At 46.2% G+C, this 17,886-nt stretch overlaps 1 protein-coding gene and 1 long non-coding RNA gene across 32 annotated transcripts in view; one reads left to right on the plus strand and one right to left on the minus strand.

Moving 5' to 3' along the window:
* Nucleotides 1-17,642, minus strand: part of ZMYND8 (zinc finger MYND-type containing 8) — a 148,771-nt gene extending 131,129 nt beyond the window's left edge. For 9 of the 31 annotated variants that reach the window (XM_063659296.1, XM_063659283.1, XM_063659290.1 and 6 more), the window contains exons 1-2: nucleotides 17,474-17,541; nucleotides 7,501-7,571 (exon numbers count right to left, since the gene is read on the minus strand). In XM_063659296.1, coding sequence (XP_063515366.1) covers nucleotides 7,501-7,571; nucleotides 17,474-17,520 — 118 coding nt within the window. In that variant the 5' untranslated portion in view covers nucleotides 17,521-17,541. Of the gene's footprint in view, nucleotides 1-7,500; nucleotides 7,572-11,325; nucleotides 11,347-15,064; nucleotides 15,146-15,998; nucleotides 16,083-16,275 lie in introns of those variants that run through there. The other 22 variants (XM_063659293.1, XM_063659288.1, XM_063659276.1 and 19 more) reach the window with 16 other exon arrangements.
* On the plus strand, nucleotides 12,182-14,249 carry LOC129021353 (uncharacterized). Its single transcript, XR_008496041.1, has 2 exons — nucleotides 12,182-12,361; nucleotides 12,627-14,249. It is a non-coding gene; the product is annotated as an uncharacterized LOC129021353 (long non-coding RNA).
* Nucleotides 17,643-17,886: the final 244 nt, after the last annotated feature.

Below are 17,886 nucleotides of genomic sequence, written 5' to 3' on the forward strand. Positions count from 1 at the left end.
GTAGCTGAGATTACAAGTGCCTGCCACCACGCCCAGCTAATTTTCTATTTTTAGTGGAGACGGGGTTTCACCATATTGGCCAGGCTGGTCTCCAACTCCTGACCTCATGATCCGCCTCTCAAAGTGCTTGGCCTCCCAAAGTGCTGGGATTACAGGCATAAGCCACCCAGCCAGAAGTCAGGTGTTTTAAATCTCAATGGCACCCTGCCTCTCAAATCAATGGGGTAAGTAAGCATGGTGGTCCAGGGGTGCTTAAAGAGGGAACTTGAAACCATGGTGCGCACTTACAGTCCCAGCTACTCAGGAGGCTGAAGCAGGAGAATCACTTGAGCCCAGGAGTTAGAGGCTGTAGTGTACTATGATGGCAACTGTGAATAGCCACTGCACTGCACTGCAGCCTGGGCAACACAATGAGATACCACATCTAAAAAAAAAAAAAAAGGCCAGGGGCGTGGTGGCTCACGCCTATAATCCCACCACTTTGGGAGGCTGAGGCGAGCGGATCACTTGAGATCAGGAGTTCAAGACCAGCCTGGCCAACATGGTGAAAACCCATCTCTACTAAAAATTAAAAAATTAGCTGGGTGTGGTGGCGCATGCCCCAGCTACTCAGGAGGCTGAGGCAGGAGAATCACTTGAACCCGGGAAATGAAGATTGCAGCGAGCCAAGGTCAAGCCACTGCACTCCAGCCTGGGCAACAGAGCAAGACTGTCTCCAAAAATATTTTTGTTAACGTAAAAAAAAAAATACAGCAGCCATCATTCTAGCAGAGTAACAAATAAGAAAATACAAAGTGAGGACAAAGGCTATAAACAAAATCAGAGTGATAGAGGAATGCTCTGGATGCTGGAAATGTTTAATTATCTTGATCTGGGTCAGGGCCCCATGAGTGCGAACATGTGTTAAAGTTCATCAGACTGAACACTGTAGATCAGGTTAAAATGTACCAGAAAATAGTAAACGAGCGGTGGACAGTAGAAGCCAGCCTTCTCACTGTTGGAGTAGGAGGTTACAGAGAAACCAGTGAATAAGGCTAGAATGATCCATGTGGTAATGCGAAAAGGTTGAACGAGAGAATGAAATCATGTTTAGCTGATATAGACACAGATGGATACATGTAAAAATGTATATACACATGACTTCTGGTGTATATATCCTTCCTTGTCCACTGAGAGAATCTAGAAGCAAGGTGGCTCATACCTGTAATCCCAGCACTTTGGGAGGCCGAGGTGTCCAGATCACTTGAGGTCAGGAGTTCGAGACTAGCCTGGCTAACATGACAAAACCCCATCTCTACTAAAAATCAAAAAATTAGCCAGGCATGGTGGTGCATACCTATAATCCCAGCTACTTGGAAGGCTGGGGCAGAAGAACTGCTTGAACCTGGGAGGCAGGGGTTGCAGTTAGTTGAGAGTGCACCACTGCACTCCAGCCTGGGTGACAGAGTGAGACTCCATCTCAAAAAAAAAAAAAAGAATCTAGAACAAAGACATTCCAGTAGCAATGAGCACACTTGGCCGGGTGCAGTGGTTCATGCCTATAATCCCAGCACTTTGGGAGGCCGAGGTGGGAGGATCACAAGGTCAGAAGTTCCAGACCAGCCTGGCCAACATAGTGAAACCCCATCTCTACTAAAAATACAAAACTTAGCCAGGCGTGGTGGTGTGCGCCTGTAGTCCCACCTGCTCAGGAGGCTGAGGCAGGAGAATTATTTGAAACCAGGAGGCGGAGGTTGCAATGAGCCGAGATCGTGCCACTGCACTCCAGCCTGGGCAACAGAGGGAAACTCCATCTCAAAAACAAACAAACAAACAAAAATGAGCACACTTAGTGCCCACATCTTGGTTTCTAATACTATTCTCCAATAAAAGAAACCAGGATACTCCGGGTGCGGTGGCTCACACCTGTAATCCCAGCACTTTGGGAGGCCGAGGCGGGCAGATTGCCTGAGGTCAAGAGTTCGAGACTAGCCTGGCCAACATGATGAAACCCCGCCTCTACTAAAAATACAAAAAAATTAGCCAGGCGTGGTGGTGTGCTCCTGTAATCCCAGTTACTCGGGAGGCTGAGGCAGGGGAATTGCTTGAACCAGGGAAGTGGAGGTTGCAGTGAGCCAAGATCACGCCACTGCACTCCAGCCTGGGCGACAAAGCGAGACTCCGTCTCAAAGAAAAAAAAAAAAAAAAGCTGGGCACGGAGGCTCACGCCTGTAATCCCAGCACTTTGGGAGGCTGAGGCAGGCGGATTGCCTGAGGTCAGGAGTTCGAGACTAGCCTGGCCAACATGGTGAAACTCCGCCTCTACTACAAATACAAAAAAATTAGCCAGGCATGGTGACATGTGCCTGTAATCCCAGCTACTAAGGAGGCTGGGGCAGAGGAATTGCTTGAACTAGGAGGTGGAAGTTGCAGTAAGCTGAGATCACGCCACTGCACTCCAGCCTCGGCAACAGAGCAAGACTACATCTCAAAAAAAAAAGAAAAAAAAAAAAGAAAGAAAGAAACCAGGATCCATAGAGAAATGGATGATTTTAGGGCTGAGGCAAAGACATACAAAATGAGCCTGGAACATCTTATAGTGCCAGAAGGCAAGAAAGTGCTCAATAAATAAATAAATAGGCCAGCCAGGCATGGTGGTTCACACCTGTAACCCCAGCACTTTGGGAGGCCAAAGTGGTAGGATCACTTGAGCCTGGGAAATTCAAAACCAGCCTGGGCAACACAGCGAGGCTCCATCTCTACAAATAAAAAGAACAAAAATTAGCCAACTGTGGTGATGCATGCCTGTGGTCCCAGCTACTTGGGAAGCTGAGGCAAGAGGACTGCTTGAGCCCAGCAGGTCAAGGCTGCAATGAGCTTTGATTGTACCACTGCACTCCAGCCTGGGCAGCAGAACGAGGCTGTCTCAAACGAACAAATAAATAAACCCCACAACGATGGAGTCTGTCAAGGGGACACAAGAGCCAACAGAAAGAGCTCCCAACTGCCAAAGCTGGAATGATTTGAGCAATAAAATAAATAAGTAGTATTGGATTACAACCCACAGTATAAAGTAACCATCCCAGAGTCCACACTGCTAGAGATAAATGACTGAATAAATACATGAGGGAGAAGAGACCAATACCCCATACAGAAGAATTCTAAATTTTTTTTTTGAGACACAGTGTCATTGTCACCCAGGCTGGAGTGCAGTGGTGTAATCTTGGCTCACTGCAACCTCCGCCTCTCGGGTTCAAGTGATTTTTCTGCTTCAGTCTCCCAAGTAGCTGGGATTATAGGCACACAATGTTTGTTATTTTTAGTAGAGATGGGATTTTGCCATGTTGGCCAGGCTGGTCTCGAACTCCTGGCCTCAAGTGATCTGCCCGCCTCAGCCTCCCAAAGTGCTGGGATTACAGGCATGGGCCACCACACCCGGCCCCCAAATAATTTATGTCAAGCCTCTGCTTTCGAGGAGGTGGAGCATAGCCCTTCACTCTTTAAGTGTGGGTGACGCCTTGTGACTTCCTTCCAAAGAGCAGAAGATGGAAAGAGAAGAAAGCTCTACCACAGCCAGATGGTCATGATCAACATCAACAGTGATAAATATTGTTTTTTGTTTTTTTTTTTTCTTTTTGAGACAGTCTCATTCTATCTCCCAGACTGGAGTGCAGTGGCACGGTCTCAGCTAACTACAACCTCCACCTCCACCCCCTCCACCCTGGGTTCAAGTGATTCTCCTGCCTCAGCCTCCTGAGTAGTTGGGACTAGAGGTGCCTGCCACCACACCCAGCTAATTTTTGTATTTTTAATAGAGGCGGGGTTTCACCATGTTGACCAGGATGGTCTTGAACTCTTGACCTCAGATGATCCCCCAACCTTGGCCTCCCAAAGTGCTGGGATTACAGGTGTGAGCCACTGCGCCAGGCCAACAGTGATAGATCTTATTAATAATACGTACCCTTGATGTGATATGATGAAAATGGCATTTTACCCTCTGTAGTCTTCTTCCTCCCCAAAACCCATAACCACAGTTTACCAGAGTCTAATCACGAGAAACACATCATACAAATCCCAATTGAGAGGACAATCTACAAAATACCCGACCAGTATTCCTGAAAACCGGTAAGTTCAACAAAAACAAGAAAAGTCTAAGAAACTGTCACAGCCAACAGGAGCACAGGCAGACAACTAAATGTAATGAGGAATCCTGAGTGGGATTCTAAAACAGAAAAGGGACTTTTGTGGAAAACCGAAGGAAATCTGAATAAGGGATGGCCTTTAGTTGGTAATAACTTATCAAAATTGATGCATTATTTGTAAGAATTACACCACACTAGTGTATGATGTTAATAATAGAAGAAATTGTGTGTGTGGAGCCAGGGGCTAACAACATGGGAACTCTTGGCAGTACCCTCAAAACTTTTCTGGAAATCTAATACTACTGTTAAATTAAAAGTTCATTTTAAAAATGTAATAGAAAATTGGCCAGGCATGGTGGCACATGCCTATAATCCCAGAACTTTGGGAGGTCAAAGAGGGAGGATCACTTGAGGCCAAGGGTTTCAGACCAGCCTGGGCAACCCACCGCGACCTCATCCCTACAAAAAAAATTTTTTTTTTAATTAGCCAGGTGAGGTGGTGTGCACCTGTAGTCCCAGCTACTCAGGAGGCTGAGGTGGGAAGATAGCTTGAGCCCAGGAGATTGAGGCTACAGTGAGGTTTGAGCCCAGGAGATCAAGGATACAGTGAGCTATGATCATACCAGTGCACTCTAGCCAGGACAGTGGAGTGAGACGTTGTCTTTTATATATATATATTTAAAACAGAAAATGATGAAATGACTCCTTCAGACTAGGTGGCCACCAAAAGTCTCTTTGAGGAGCCACCATCTGAGATAAGTCTGAGATCACAATGAGAAATGGGCAGCCTGCTCCCAGCAAAAGACACACAGGGGCCCCAAGGAAGGAACCAACAGGAAGGAGGCCAAGGAGCTCAAGTGAAGTCGGGAGAGAAATGGCACAAGGTGAACAGAACACGTCACAAAGGAAACAAAGGTAAACAGGGCCGGCCCAGGTAGGCAGGTCACGGTGACTTCAGACCTGAGTGGAAGGGTACTGGAAAGTCATCAGAAGGAGTTAGCAAAATGAGACAGAACCTGACCCACTTTTTTTTTTTTTTTTTTTTTTGAGATGGAGTCTCACTCTGTCCCCCAGGCTGGAGTGCAAAGGCGCGATCTTGGCTCACTGCAACCTCCGCCTCCTGGGTTCAAGCAATTCTCCTGCTTCAGCCTCCCAAGTAACTGGGATTACAGGCACATGCTGCCACACCCAGATAATTTTTTTGTATTTTAGTAGAGACGTGTTTTCACCGTGTTGCCCAGGCTGGTCTCGAACTCCTGAGCTCAGGCAATCCACCCACCTCGGCCTCCCAAAGTGCTAAAATTACAGGCGTGAGCCACCGCACTCGGTCCACTTTTTTTTTTTTTTTTTTTTTAATAGAGATGGGGGGGGAGGGTCTCGTCAAGTTGCCCAGGCTGGTTTTGAACTCCTGGCCTCAACTGATCCTCCCACCTCAGTCTCTCAAGTAGCTGGGATGATTGGCATGTGCCACTGTGCCTGACCCCAATCCATGTTTTTGAAGCGCGTTCTGGCTTTTGAAGGGAGAGGATGGGAGTAGGAGAAAAGAGAGAAAGAGACAATGGTCACTCAGCTTGGTCATGCTTGGATACAATCTAATCCAACACCCCACTTCACAAATACAAAAATGAAGGGACAGAGCCAGTGTCCAAGCCCCCTGGGGAAGGTAAGCAGCAGAACAGGGACAAGACCCCCACCTCCTGGCCCCCTCTCTTCAGTCTCTCTCCATTTTGCCCCGTCTCCTGCTGGACCACATTTGATTCTGACCACAACAAGGGGGTTGAGAAGTGGCTGAGAGGCACGTGCTCCTGCAACATCAAAAACACCTCTGCAAGAAGGTACCTTCCTTGCTCTGAAGTCCCTGGTGGCTCAGCTCTCTTCACCATCAATGGCACTGAAACATCCTGCCACCCAGCACAGGCTGGGTCACACTGTGATGAGGGGGCAGCAGCCCTCTGCCTCCGCCCAGCCTCCTCCTGCTGCTCCCCAGCACACAGCACCCACCCAGTAAGCCAGGCCTTCCCACCCAGGGTGCCTCCCCTCATGTGACCCCTGCCAGAGATCAGCAGCCAGCTCCCACTTCCCAGGTCCCAGCCTTGACTACTGGACCCTCAACTTTGCCCCAAAATGACATGTTGTCTTTTTTTTTTTTGAGATGGAGTCTTGCTCTGTCACCCAAGCTGGAGTGCAGTAGTGCGATCTCAGCTCACTGCAACCTCCGCCTCCCGGGTTCAAGTGATTCTCCTGCCTCAACCTCCTAAGTAGCTAGGATTACAGGCATGTGCCACCATGCCCGACTAATTTTTGTATTTTTAGTAGAGACGGGGGTTTCACCATGTTGGCCAGGCTGGTCTCGAACGCCTGACCTCGTGATCGCCTGCCTTGGCCTCCCAAAGTGCTGGGATTACAGGCATGAGCCACCATGCCTGGCAACACGCTGTCTTATAACAATCCTCAAAATGCTTTTGGTTTCAAACCCCTTTAGGGAGTCACTTTGTGCGACACTCTGCAGCCAAATGAGAATCTCCTTCCGGTAGTATGCAGTAACCCTGTCCAGCCTCTTCCTCCCTCCCCATAACCCCCAGTGCAAGGCTGTGTGTTCCAAGAAAGCACTCAGTGACTTGTTGAAGGAATGAAAACACCTTGGTACAACCATTAAGTTTGGAGATGAGCCTTTTCATCAACCAAAGATACGAAAAATACTCCAGTAGCTCATTTGTGAAAGCACCCTGAAGGTAAAAGTGAATAACTGCTTCATTTTGGGAAGCCTCATAAAATCTCTTTCACACAGACCAAATGAAAAGTACCAATCCCTCAACTAGAGGATATTCAGGAGTCTACTCCAGGCTTGTGAATAAACGCATAAATTGTGTTTGTCCTAATTTGCTAAATTTTGAACTAAATGCAAGCACTGGCCCGGCATCCCAGCAAGCTCTACATTTCCTTTTTATCTCTAACCCAAGACCACCACTTTCCAATGAAGCGGGCTGACTTCATCCCACTTCTGGGATTCCAAAGAGGTCTGTTGTTAAAATCAGAAAACGAGCAGCAGCTAGAGGCTCTGGTGGCTTCCAGAACATGCTTTATTTAAACCGTGGCTCCTGAAAGTCACCCTGCGGAGAGGTAGCCAGCCACCCTCAGTCATGACACACAGGTAAAATTCACTGTCAGGACACCTACACAGGCACCAGGGAAAGAAAACCAAAAGGAGGAGAGTTCTCCATAAATTAGGTTCATCCATCAAAAAATCTTATATCTGAAAATCCAAGAACAGTTACAATGTCGGCTCAGACAGCCACACACTTCACTGCACTACAACAACAAAAAGAAATTCCAATTTCCTCCTTAGCTCTAGAATAGATAATACAAGATTTTTACTCACCTTTGGAGCGAGTAGAGATATCCATGCCCTCTACCACCTCCTGTTCTGTTTTTATTTCCTCTTCAGCCAAGCTGAAACAGAGCAAATTATGTTCATGTTTAGGAAGGCTGAGAACTTGCCCCATGGGGACAGCTATTTGGAAGTTCTAGCAACAAACCCACCTTAAAGACATTCCCTCATCCTTATCCAGGGCTGGGGGGAGGAAACCCACACCTGATTTCAACAAAGTGTGAAGAGTCCTAAAGGAGTTTTTTAAAACACTAGGTTGTTCTTTTTTTTTTTTTTTAAGTCAAATCACTATTCCAGTTGTCATGCTATTGGGGAATGCAAAAGGCAATTTTTTAGACACACAATTACAACCTACCCCTGTGGGCCAATGAGAACCCAGCCTTCAAATAAACAAGCTTCTCATTGTTAACACAGGGTTCAAAGGCAGGGAGGTTGGAGGTGTTTTGCAGGGTATCCAGAATTCTGATCTCTGAATACTTTAGGGCAAAGAGTAAGATTTCCCACACCTCCCCCTAAATCTTACAATTCCCTGATGAGGCAGGAACATGGGGGAAAAAAAAAGATACAGGTTAAATTACAAAGCAGAAAAATACGCCCAGCAAGAAGCTAAAGACCTGGTCTCAAAACACTGAACCGAGGAGCACCGATTCCAGGAATCAGACCGGGGTCTCCACACTTCCAACCCCCTGAATGCTTACGGCTTACTACTGAGTTGTGACTAATTATCCCCCACCACAAAAGTGGAATGAGGAAGGATTATTCAAAAGACAAAGACTAAGAGTGGAGGGTTGGGGAGAGAAGCAAATAAAGCAAGCCCCTTTGCTGGGAGGGTCCATCACCCAGAACATTCTCTCTCTCTCTGCTGGAACTGGGGTTGAAAGAGAGCCGGCCATATCAGATCTTCCTCCTACAGAGAACTCACAAGCTAAACCAAAGGGAAAAAACAGAGTTCTGCTTTCATAGATGCAAATGATTTGAGGTGCTAGAACTTTCCAAACATTCGGGCTGACACTGAAGTGGTAAGAAGCTGGGCATTTACTCCAGAAGCAATTCCATCAGACTGTCGTTCCACAGGAAGAAACGAGTGCATCACCAATTGATATGGCTGGAATTTTCCATTTGGAAGACTCAAAGCCAGCACAGGAAGGAGGCTGGGGAAGAGAGAATGTCCTGTCTGTGTTCCGTGGTCTGGGACTGTGACAACGCAAAAGGCCCCAAAAGACAGCCTCATGTCTCGAACCCTAGTATAAGGAGAAGATTTTAGGAGAGTTCCATGTTAGGAGGAGAGGACTTAGGATGGGAGCTAGATAGACTGGAAAAGATTATAGTTCAGAGTTAAATTATAGGGGCTTGGAGACGAAGAAAGGTAGTTGGGTTTAAATGAGAATATTAACACATTTAGCAACCTGATTTTGAACCCCGTTAACAATTTCATTTACACCGCATCTGTAAAGAAAGCCTGTGACACAAATCACCAAAGAAACAACTGACATGTTGTCACAAATGGTTTTCATCAGGAGAAAGCAGCCTGCTAAATTTAAACACATCGCTTATATGCAATAATACAACGGTGATTTATTGAAGGTTATTTCAGCACTAATGCTTTCTATTCCAACTTAAGGAGAAAACATTCGCAACTCAGAAACACACTCCGCCTGAAACATACACAGGTTGTCCAACTGGATGCTGTTGATGGGTTCTGGCTTGGGGTGACTGGAAATACATCTTAACAAAAAGCCCCATGCAGCCCTCGGAGATGGGTAGACAGTTAACTTCAAAGGAACAAATAGCAACCTTGATCTTTTCTAGCAACTAGAATTCTGTTTCCCTCCCTAGCATGAAGTATGTGAAATTCTAAACTTCTTGAAACCAATCCCATATTTTGAGTAATAGAGAAAACGCTAATCTGTGATCCAACTGAAATCTACAGTGGTGAGGGAAACAATTACGCAGAACTGAGCCAAAAAAACCCACTTGAAGGATTTCTGCAGCGATGAAAACATTCAAAGGTGTATTGATTATGGAGGAAAGCTGCATTCAAGGGAACCATTATTTGGCTTGTAACAGCCTAGAGGAGCTGAATACTTCAGGCAGGAATGCTGCTGAGAGACGAGGAAAATGCAAACTAGTTATGTGGTGGCTATTTGCTTCTGAGTTTTAAGATAATCAATGCTGGAGCAGAAGAGAGAGGGAAAAAAAAGTTAATCTGTTTTATCTTTCCAAGTATTACAAGTGGGCACCATAATCACCCAACTTTAGCAATAGCACCACCAGCTTTAGCACAGGATTTCAAGCACAACAATTTAAGAAAACCATCTTTTTCACACATCAGCAAACCATCCTTTCAAAAGGAACCCGTGCACACACATGCACGCACACTCACACACACAATTAACTTGTATTTGACTAAAAGAAACTGCAGTGTCTATGCATTAAAAGGAGGAAAAAAAAAAAACTTCATTTACAAAAGCAAAGACCAGAATGCAAAATTAGTCATTTTGAATAGCCACATCTAAAGGGACTTCCTTTTTCCTACACCACTGATTTCGGTTTGTGTGTGTGTGTGTGTGTGTGTGTGTGTGTGTGTGTTTGGTTTAGTGTTAAGAACTATGTTATTAGGAAAAAAAAAAATGAATATTACATCAAAAGTAGTGGCAAGAAAAGATCTGTACCTGTCTGAATTGCCCCACTGATGTTGGTCAATTTAGGTTAAGAACTGTTCAGTCATTTGGGGGAAAAAAACAGTCAAATAATTGTTAAAAAGAAAAGCTGCATCTGGAGAAAATACTCTGAACTTCTGTCATTAACACATTAAAGTCTTAGAACATAGACAGCTTATTTCCTTCCATATCTGCTAGCTTCCAGCAACCCTGATGATTTAAATCAAAAACAATGGGACAACAAGCTCTTGTTTCAAACTGACATTACTTTTTTCCCTTTAAAGGTCTGTTGAGGAAACTGGGGGCCCGCTAAAGAAAAGGGTAAAATTAGCTGAAAAGCAAACAACAATTTCTCACTCCAATAGGAAAATATACCATCAACTAGTTAGATACATTGTATACACCACCACCTCTTACACTCACATTTACCCAAGTCATTTGCCTGCAGATTTCACAAACTGATACATTTCAGGCAATTCAAAGAAATAACAGTACCTGCAAAGATAACCAAGACCACCCCATCCCATCCCAAAAAGAATAAAAGATTTATCCCCCAGTGCCTGAGCAAGAAAACCTATGCTTACTCCTTAACCTGCGTGCACTGAAAAAAGAGCAATTAAAAGTTGCAGATGAACTACTGCACCTCCAGGATGCTTTAAGCCTTCTGATTATTAATTCTGAGGACTCAGGGATGGTCCGTAATTCCCAGGAATCTCATCTCCTCAACACTTCCAAGAGAGAGAAAAAAGAAAGCATCTAGTTTTGACAGAAAAATGCCTGGATACACAATGCCCACATATTTCTTTTCCCCAAGTGCCCCTACTATTTGACTTTTAAAGAAGAATATCTAAGCCATCTAGAATATATAACCAACATGCACAAGACTGGTTCTACAGATGAGGATCATCGCACAGCAATTCAAGAATCATGCATCATTCGAAAGGACTTTTCCTGGCTTTTACTTTCATTCAAAATACCAAAATGGTCCAGGCTGTAAGAAATATTTAATCCCCAAGGCATAACATCTTCCTCTTCTAGATTACAAAATAGTGAACATCAAAATTAAAAACCATGCTTCCCTAAATCTGCAATTAATTTTTTAAGAAATTGGGGTGGGGGGGAATGGTTAGCAGAGCAGCTTTATATAAGCACTCACCTAAAACAGGCAGAGTCATCGGTAGCTAAGCTATTTATGCAGGATTCTTAAAATGGCGTCTGGCAACACTGCCTCATTCCTGTGTTGAAGCTAAAATGGTAGCAGTTTGTTCAATAGCTGTAGCTCTTGTTTAAGCAGCCCTGCTAGTTTCAAAGCCACCTTCCTAAATACCAGAACTAGGAAAAGCTGAACCAAAGGACACCAACAACCCAACGTTTAGAAGCTTAAAAAAAACTCTGCAATGACAGGGAGAGTTTGTGAAGTCACAGGTTCCTAAGGAAAAGCCTTCTCTTGTAGATCCTGAGCCTTCAACATGAGGCTCTGTGATGAGGCCCCCTTGCCCTCGAATTAGGTGGGTAGAAGGTTAGGAATTGTGCAGCCCCGTGGCACAAACTGCAGACGGACAGGTGTCTGTGCAAACACAAAAATGTTCCCAGGGAGCAGCCTGGGGGAAGGAGAGGAGGAAGCCCGGTCCCCCTTCTCTTCTCAGTCTATTAGAAACCATCTTTTCTTTGCATCCATACCAAAAAGGCGCTAGGTAAAATGAAAGTGCTTCAAGGACAGCAGGCATCTGAAAAGCCAAGCTAAAGGGCTGCACCTCAGTCTACGGCAAAGGTAAAATTAAAAGGCTGTTTATAAGCCTGCAAACAGCCACCAAATACCCAGCCCTCTGAAGCAGCCAGTCCTAAGACAGTTAACATCAAGGAAAGACAATCCGAGTCTGCAGAGGAGAAACACAAGGAAAACATTCCCTTATCCAATGCACAGGATACTCACAAATTAGATTTCTGACCACCCCCAACAGAGCCTGAGAATTAACAATGGGTTTTGCAAAACCCGCTTTCAGAGGCCGAACTAACAGCCTGAGTAGATAACGTCATTTACTGTTACAGGTCTGAGCATTGGCCTCAGAACTCCTCTGGTGCTGGGAGTGAGGAGTTTCAAGGTGACTGCTTTTTAGCTCCAGGGGAGAAAGGAGGGCACAGTGCCCAAGGCCATGCCAGGGCAAGGACGGGCCACTGGCCCCCGCCGGCCAGTAGGTAGGTAATCGGGATGGGGGGGGGGCAGGCTGGCAGCACCCTGGCTGCAGAGCTGGCATGGCCACTGCCTGTTTGTTTGTCTGCAAGGAGAGCGGGAAGTAGGGGGGAGAGCGACCATAACCTTAGCAACCTGAAGCCAAGGGTGAACTCTTGCTCAGATCTTGCATTTTAAGAGTAACCAAAGGGCTCCGAAACATATTCCCTTTCTAAATCTCTGCTGTGCAGTAGCGAAGGCCCCTTTGAATGTATCTTTCTTTCCAGAGTCAACCAGAGGCAAAGCCAGATTGAGGGTTCCCGGGCTGACAAATGTCTGCTGCCTCTGCCACAGGAGAGAGAAGGGGAAAGAGGGCAAAAGAAACAAAGACGTCACGCATTGCAAGTGGCTGGACTTTTAAAAACCTACCTTTGCCTCCAGGGTTTTCTAGGTTACTGTCACCCCACTTCCTAAAAAGTGTCTCCCCCCTCATCCTGATGCAGTCTCCCCACTGGTTCTCCCAGGGAAAGAAAAGGGGGAATGTTTTGTTGAAAATAAAAGGGGTGACAAGAAAGAAAGGAAAAAAAGCTATTGTTTTCATCCCTAATTTATAATCCAGGAGGCCCCCAATTGTTTCTTTCTTTCTGACTCAAATCTTTGAGCTGTTAATTATAAAAGTAACTGGACTTGGAGCCAACGGGCTAACTATGATCAGGCTCAGCAATTAGAAAAACTCTGTAGAAAGTTTACTGAGTGATTATATATAATTAATTCCTAGTTACAGACTGAACACTGACCATTTTCTGGAGCTAATAAAAGCAGTTACTCCCCCTCCCCCACGTGAATGCCACTTAATTTCCCAAAGCAGAAAGTGAATCCATCCTGGAGGGTCTTGAAGGAAAAAAAAGGAGAGGAATCAAAAGCTTCAGTGTGTCTATGTTTGCTCCTTGCAGCTGTGTATCCTCTTTGGGGACTGAGGAGGCAGAAGGAAAAAGGAAAACAGCCCAACATTCTGTTCCTCCTTCTGCAATTTACAAACGTGGCAGAGAGAACATTCTACCTTGATGAGAAAAAGAAGGGGGGTTGGGGGGAAGCAGGGAAGGGAGATGACCTAGGAATGGAAGGTAGGAGACTCTTCTGCTTGGCAGATCTGCTTTTCCTAAAAGGAACAAAGATGGTAGAAATTTCCAGAAGGCCCGTTCTTAGTTCGGCCACTGCAATTGTCAATCTTTAACCTTTCCTCCAAGTCTATTGGTTTAAAAGCTAGAGCAGAAGAACCCCATTGGGCTGCTCTGGGAGCCAGTACTGCCGTCCCTACCTAGTCCCTGCTGCAATGCAGGCATTTATTTTTTTCCCCTTTCCTGAAACTGGAAAATAATGCTACTTTGAAAGCAATTAACTTTTTACAGACTCATGCTTGGTAGGGGTCACAGTACCAGAGGAAAAGTGGCTAGCTTGGTCCAGGGTTGGGAACTTGCTGGGGGCTGTACATTTGAAAACAGATCTTGGCTCTCCAAACCTGTGGGAGCCATTTTAATGCAAGCTTTTAGAGGACAAATGCCTTGTCCTTAAGTTCCCTTCCAGCCCAACAAACACAGTATTACGCAAACGTTGAAGGCACCAAACCAGGAGTCTTATGATTAGATATTGCTTCTAGGGAGGCCACAAGAACCTCGATATGTAATTTCCATTTACAGCAAGGAGATAAGAACAAAGAAAATAGCTGAGTGTCTGAACTTACTTGTTTGGGGCAGTGGCACTGTTCAGTTTTAAGTATATAACATCATTAACTGCCTGCAGTTTTACTCTTAAGAAGCTAAGCTGGCCTGCCTTGCACAGACTTTTCTCAACTTAGAATGTGGTACGTTTCTCCTGATTAAATGAGCCTTTTTCCAATTTGGTGTCAGAAAGTGGGCTACTGGACACTCATTTGAAAGAAAAAAGATTACTGACTCCATAAAGTTGACATAACACAGCAATTGAATATATTCCTGCATTTACAGTCATGTCAGATTGGTCTCCAAGCTGAAAATTTACGTACTGAACTTCTAGGGAAATTCTGAAGGTACTGCTAAACAAGACTCTACTTTTCCCACTTAACTTCTAGCTGCAGCCTTAAGTGGTCAAGGGAAATGTAAAACGTGAGAAATCTTATGTGGGGCCAGCATGCATACAGATGTGTGGACGAGACCTGAAAAAAGGCCAAAATGTGTTGGTCAGTGAGTCCTGAATCAAACCCAGTCCGGTGGTAGATGAGATTTTGCACTATATATAAGTCCTAAAACATGAGCACACTGACACCACCCCCCCAACACACACATACCACCACCACTACCAGCTTCTACCCCACCAATGTTTTTAGGGCTCTGCACCTCTAAGAACAAGCAGTTTCATTACATTTCACAAGCACATCACCTACTCACAGTTTGAATATCCAAACAAACCCCATTAAAGGTCTAGAGTCAAGTCACAATGAACTGAACATTTCTCCCCTGACTCAGGGTAAACAGGAAGTATAATCTTCAATCCTAGCTGCAGGTTATCAGGAAAAACAGTGGATTCAAACAGTCACCTAAAATCAAGACACTCTTTAAAAAGCCCTTATTTTGTTCCTGCTAATGAAGCCCCCAACTCCTGTAGCCAAGACCCCCTATTACAAACAGACCCCAAATGTTCGCAGAACTCTTCAAACATGGTCACAGAGGAAATGGATTGCTTTACTTACCCAACAAATGTTCAAGCAACCGTCTCATTTTTCCACAGTTAGGAAGAGAGAACAGGCTGGCAGATTTGGGACTTGATCAAAAAGGAAATTTTTTTAAACAGTTACATGGTATCATTAAAAACACACACACAACAACAACACAACCCAACAACTGAATATGGAATGCTGTCATGAGCCACAGACATGATTTTATTTCCTCTACACTCCATCACACAGGAGAAGAGAGGAGGATACAATGTATAAAAGGGACAGGAAAATGAAAACAAGGATAAAAGGTAACATTAGTTCCTTGAAAATCATGCAAGAGTAGAAAGCTAAGGGATTCAGAATCCTTGCAGGTTTTTTTTTTTTTTTTTGCAGGATGTTGTCCAAGATCTCTCTCCCCCCACCCCCCAGTCCCCAGTCCCCATCCCTACTCCAAAAACTTCCTCCAAAGCCTAGAAAACACTTTCAGAAACATTTGCTGGCTGTAGGCTGGCTTGCAGAACACTCTATAGCAACCTAAGTCAGGAAAACAGGCTGAACAATGTAGTTTCAAGTGCAGAAGCTCTGTAGAATAAGAGAAGACCGTGTACAGACACCACCACCCACCTAGGCCCCAGGAGCTAGACTCTCCTTAGCACTGCTCTGCTGAGGGCACAATTCTTTTGCAAACACGCTCCTCTCTTGTCAAAACTTATCCAGCCTTCCCAGAACCTCTTTGGAGAGGCAAACTTGCCTGCTCTGCTGTCTGCCATGAGCTCTCCTTGGAGAGGAGCCTGTTTGCTTACCTTCCATTTTCTTCCCCCAGCAGGGCATGTGGCAAAAGAGAAGACAATAGTGCAGGGGTGGGAGGGGGGAAACTGCTCAGAGAGAGAGAGAGGGGAAGAGAGAGGGAAGAGGAAAAGAAAAAAAAAAAAAAGAAGGAAAAAAAAAAGCTTCTTTTTTGGCATACCAGGATCTAGCTTCAAACTCTTCCAGAAACACCATGCCCTGGTGGAAGGAAAGGTGTGCCAGGCCCTTGCCAGTTTGCAAAATCAAGCTATGGCTAATGGCTACTGAGCCATGTGACCCAAGAAAGCAAAAAAATTCTCTCTAAACAGTTCCAAGTTAACATAAGTGCTCTGGGGGTGAGTGTGGCACGGCCAGCCACAGAGAAATCACACTGCTCGCCCACAATTCGGATGTCTCAGAGGGAGGGGGAAAAAAGATGGTTAAAAAGTCGAGCTTACCTCTGTGGATGCATTGTTAACACTGTGTAATGTCAATACTTATAAAACATGGAGGACAGGCTCCTAGTTCTCACAGAAAAAGGGTTTGGCACTTCGGCTGATGATCTGGCCGCCTAATAAAAGCTCATCCCCGATTGGCTGCCCCGGCAAATCGGAGTGTAAAGCCACCCCGGATTGGCTGAAACACTTCCTGAGCGATTATCTTTGTGAGGCTCGGGTGAGCAAGAGCCATCCAGTGCATAGAAAAAGACAGGCTAAGCTAGGCCTTTTGCAGCAAGAAAAACTTGGGAAAGGGGCCCCCACACGCACTTCTCCTGCACCCTGGCTAGATTTCCCGGCACGGGCCAGGCAGGGCAGCCAGCCTGACCTGCTCCAGGAAAGCCTGAGGCCCGGAGGTCCCTGGGAAGGGAGTTTCTTGGAGTGGGCTGGAACGGCTCACCCTCACCTGCCCCCAGAGAAACGGCCCTTGTCCAGGAAGGAAGGCCAGCCTTTTTCTAGAACAGTCCAGCAGGGTGGCTCTCCAAGGGGAAGGGGAAGCTGGGGAGTGGGGAGTCCCGGGGAAACAGCCAAGGGGCCAGAAAAAGGGGCTTGAGACAGGCCTCTGAGAAGCTGGGGGAAGCAGGCAGCCCGGGGGAGCCCCGAAAAATCAGCAGAGAGCAGCCCTGGCTTCTCAGAGGAGCGAGGAGTAGCTGCTGAGGGGAGGAGGGGAGCAGAGTGGTCAAGTTTGCATAGTCATTGTCCCCATGCCTCCTTGCAAGGCAGGCCAGAGAGCCGTGGGCCTCTCGCGCCCTGCTTAGCCAGTCCTGCAGGCAAAATCAACGTGGGTTCCTGTCGCCCGGCCACGATGCCAAGGGGGACCCCTCTCGGTCCTTATCCTAAGAAAAACCCAAAGCCCTCCTCGCAGGCCACATGCCTGGACCTACAAACTTCCCTTCTTTCCCGGCCCCTCCCCCACGGCCGAGGCCTGCTAAACCTGTCAGTTAAACACAAATCTGACTTCCGTATTAGCCTGCGATGCCTTCAGCTTCCTGCCTGTTAACCCTCTCTCAGACTCGGGGCCTGGCTGGGAAAAACTAGGCCTTGAGATCGCAGCAAAGGCCTGTGGAAAAATACCAGCTGCAGCTCTCCCGGCAGATGCAGAAAGAGAGAGAGAGAGAGCCGCTGTCTCTCAGCCTTTGCTTCCCAGGGAGGCGTGTACCTTGTGAATCCAGGGCACAGGCAGTGCCTCTCGGGCTGAGAAGCCATTTCAATCCAGAGGGAGACAGAAAGATGGCACGCTCAGCCCGGAAACAAGAGCCCCCATTATGCGTCAGGCCTACCCGCGTAGGTCAGCCCTTCCTGCCACAATCATCCCTGTATGTGTGTGCCTGGGGGAGTTGGGCCCTCCTCGGTGGGCAGACAAATCCCCTGGGCTTCCTAAGGATTCTTGCTTCCATTTATTTGCACAGAGAACGGCTTCTTTTCGTCCCCCAAGGCAGATGGAGCAGCGATTTCACACACAGCCCTCCATTTGGCAGCCCCCCCACCCCCCATCTCTGGCACCGCTCCCCAGTAAAATATTAACTGGTTGTTCAGAGCTGCTTATAATTCTACCCACTTCGATTGCGTTAG

The sequence above is a fragment of the Pongo pygmaeus genome, chromosome 21 (genome assembly GCF_028885625.2).
Source record: "Pongo pygmaeus isolate AG05252 chromosome 21, NHGRI_mPonPyg2-v2.0_pri, whole genome shotgun sequence".
In the NCBI taxonomy this organism is placed as follows: domain Eukaryota; kingdom Metazoa; phylum Chordata; class Mammalia; order Primates; family Hominidae; genus Pongo; species Pongo pygmaeus.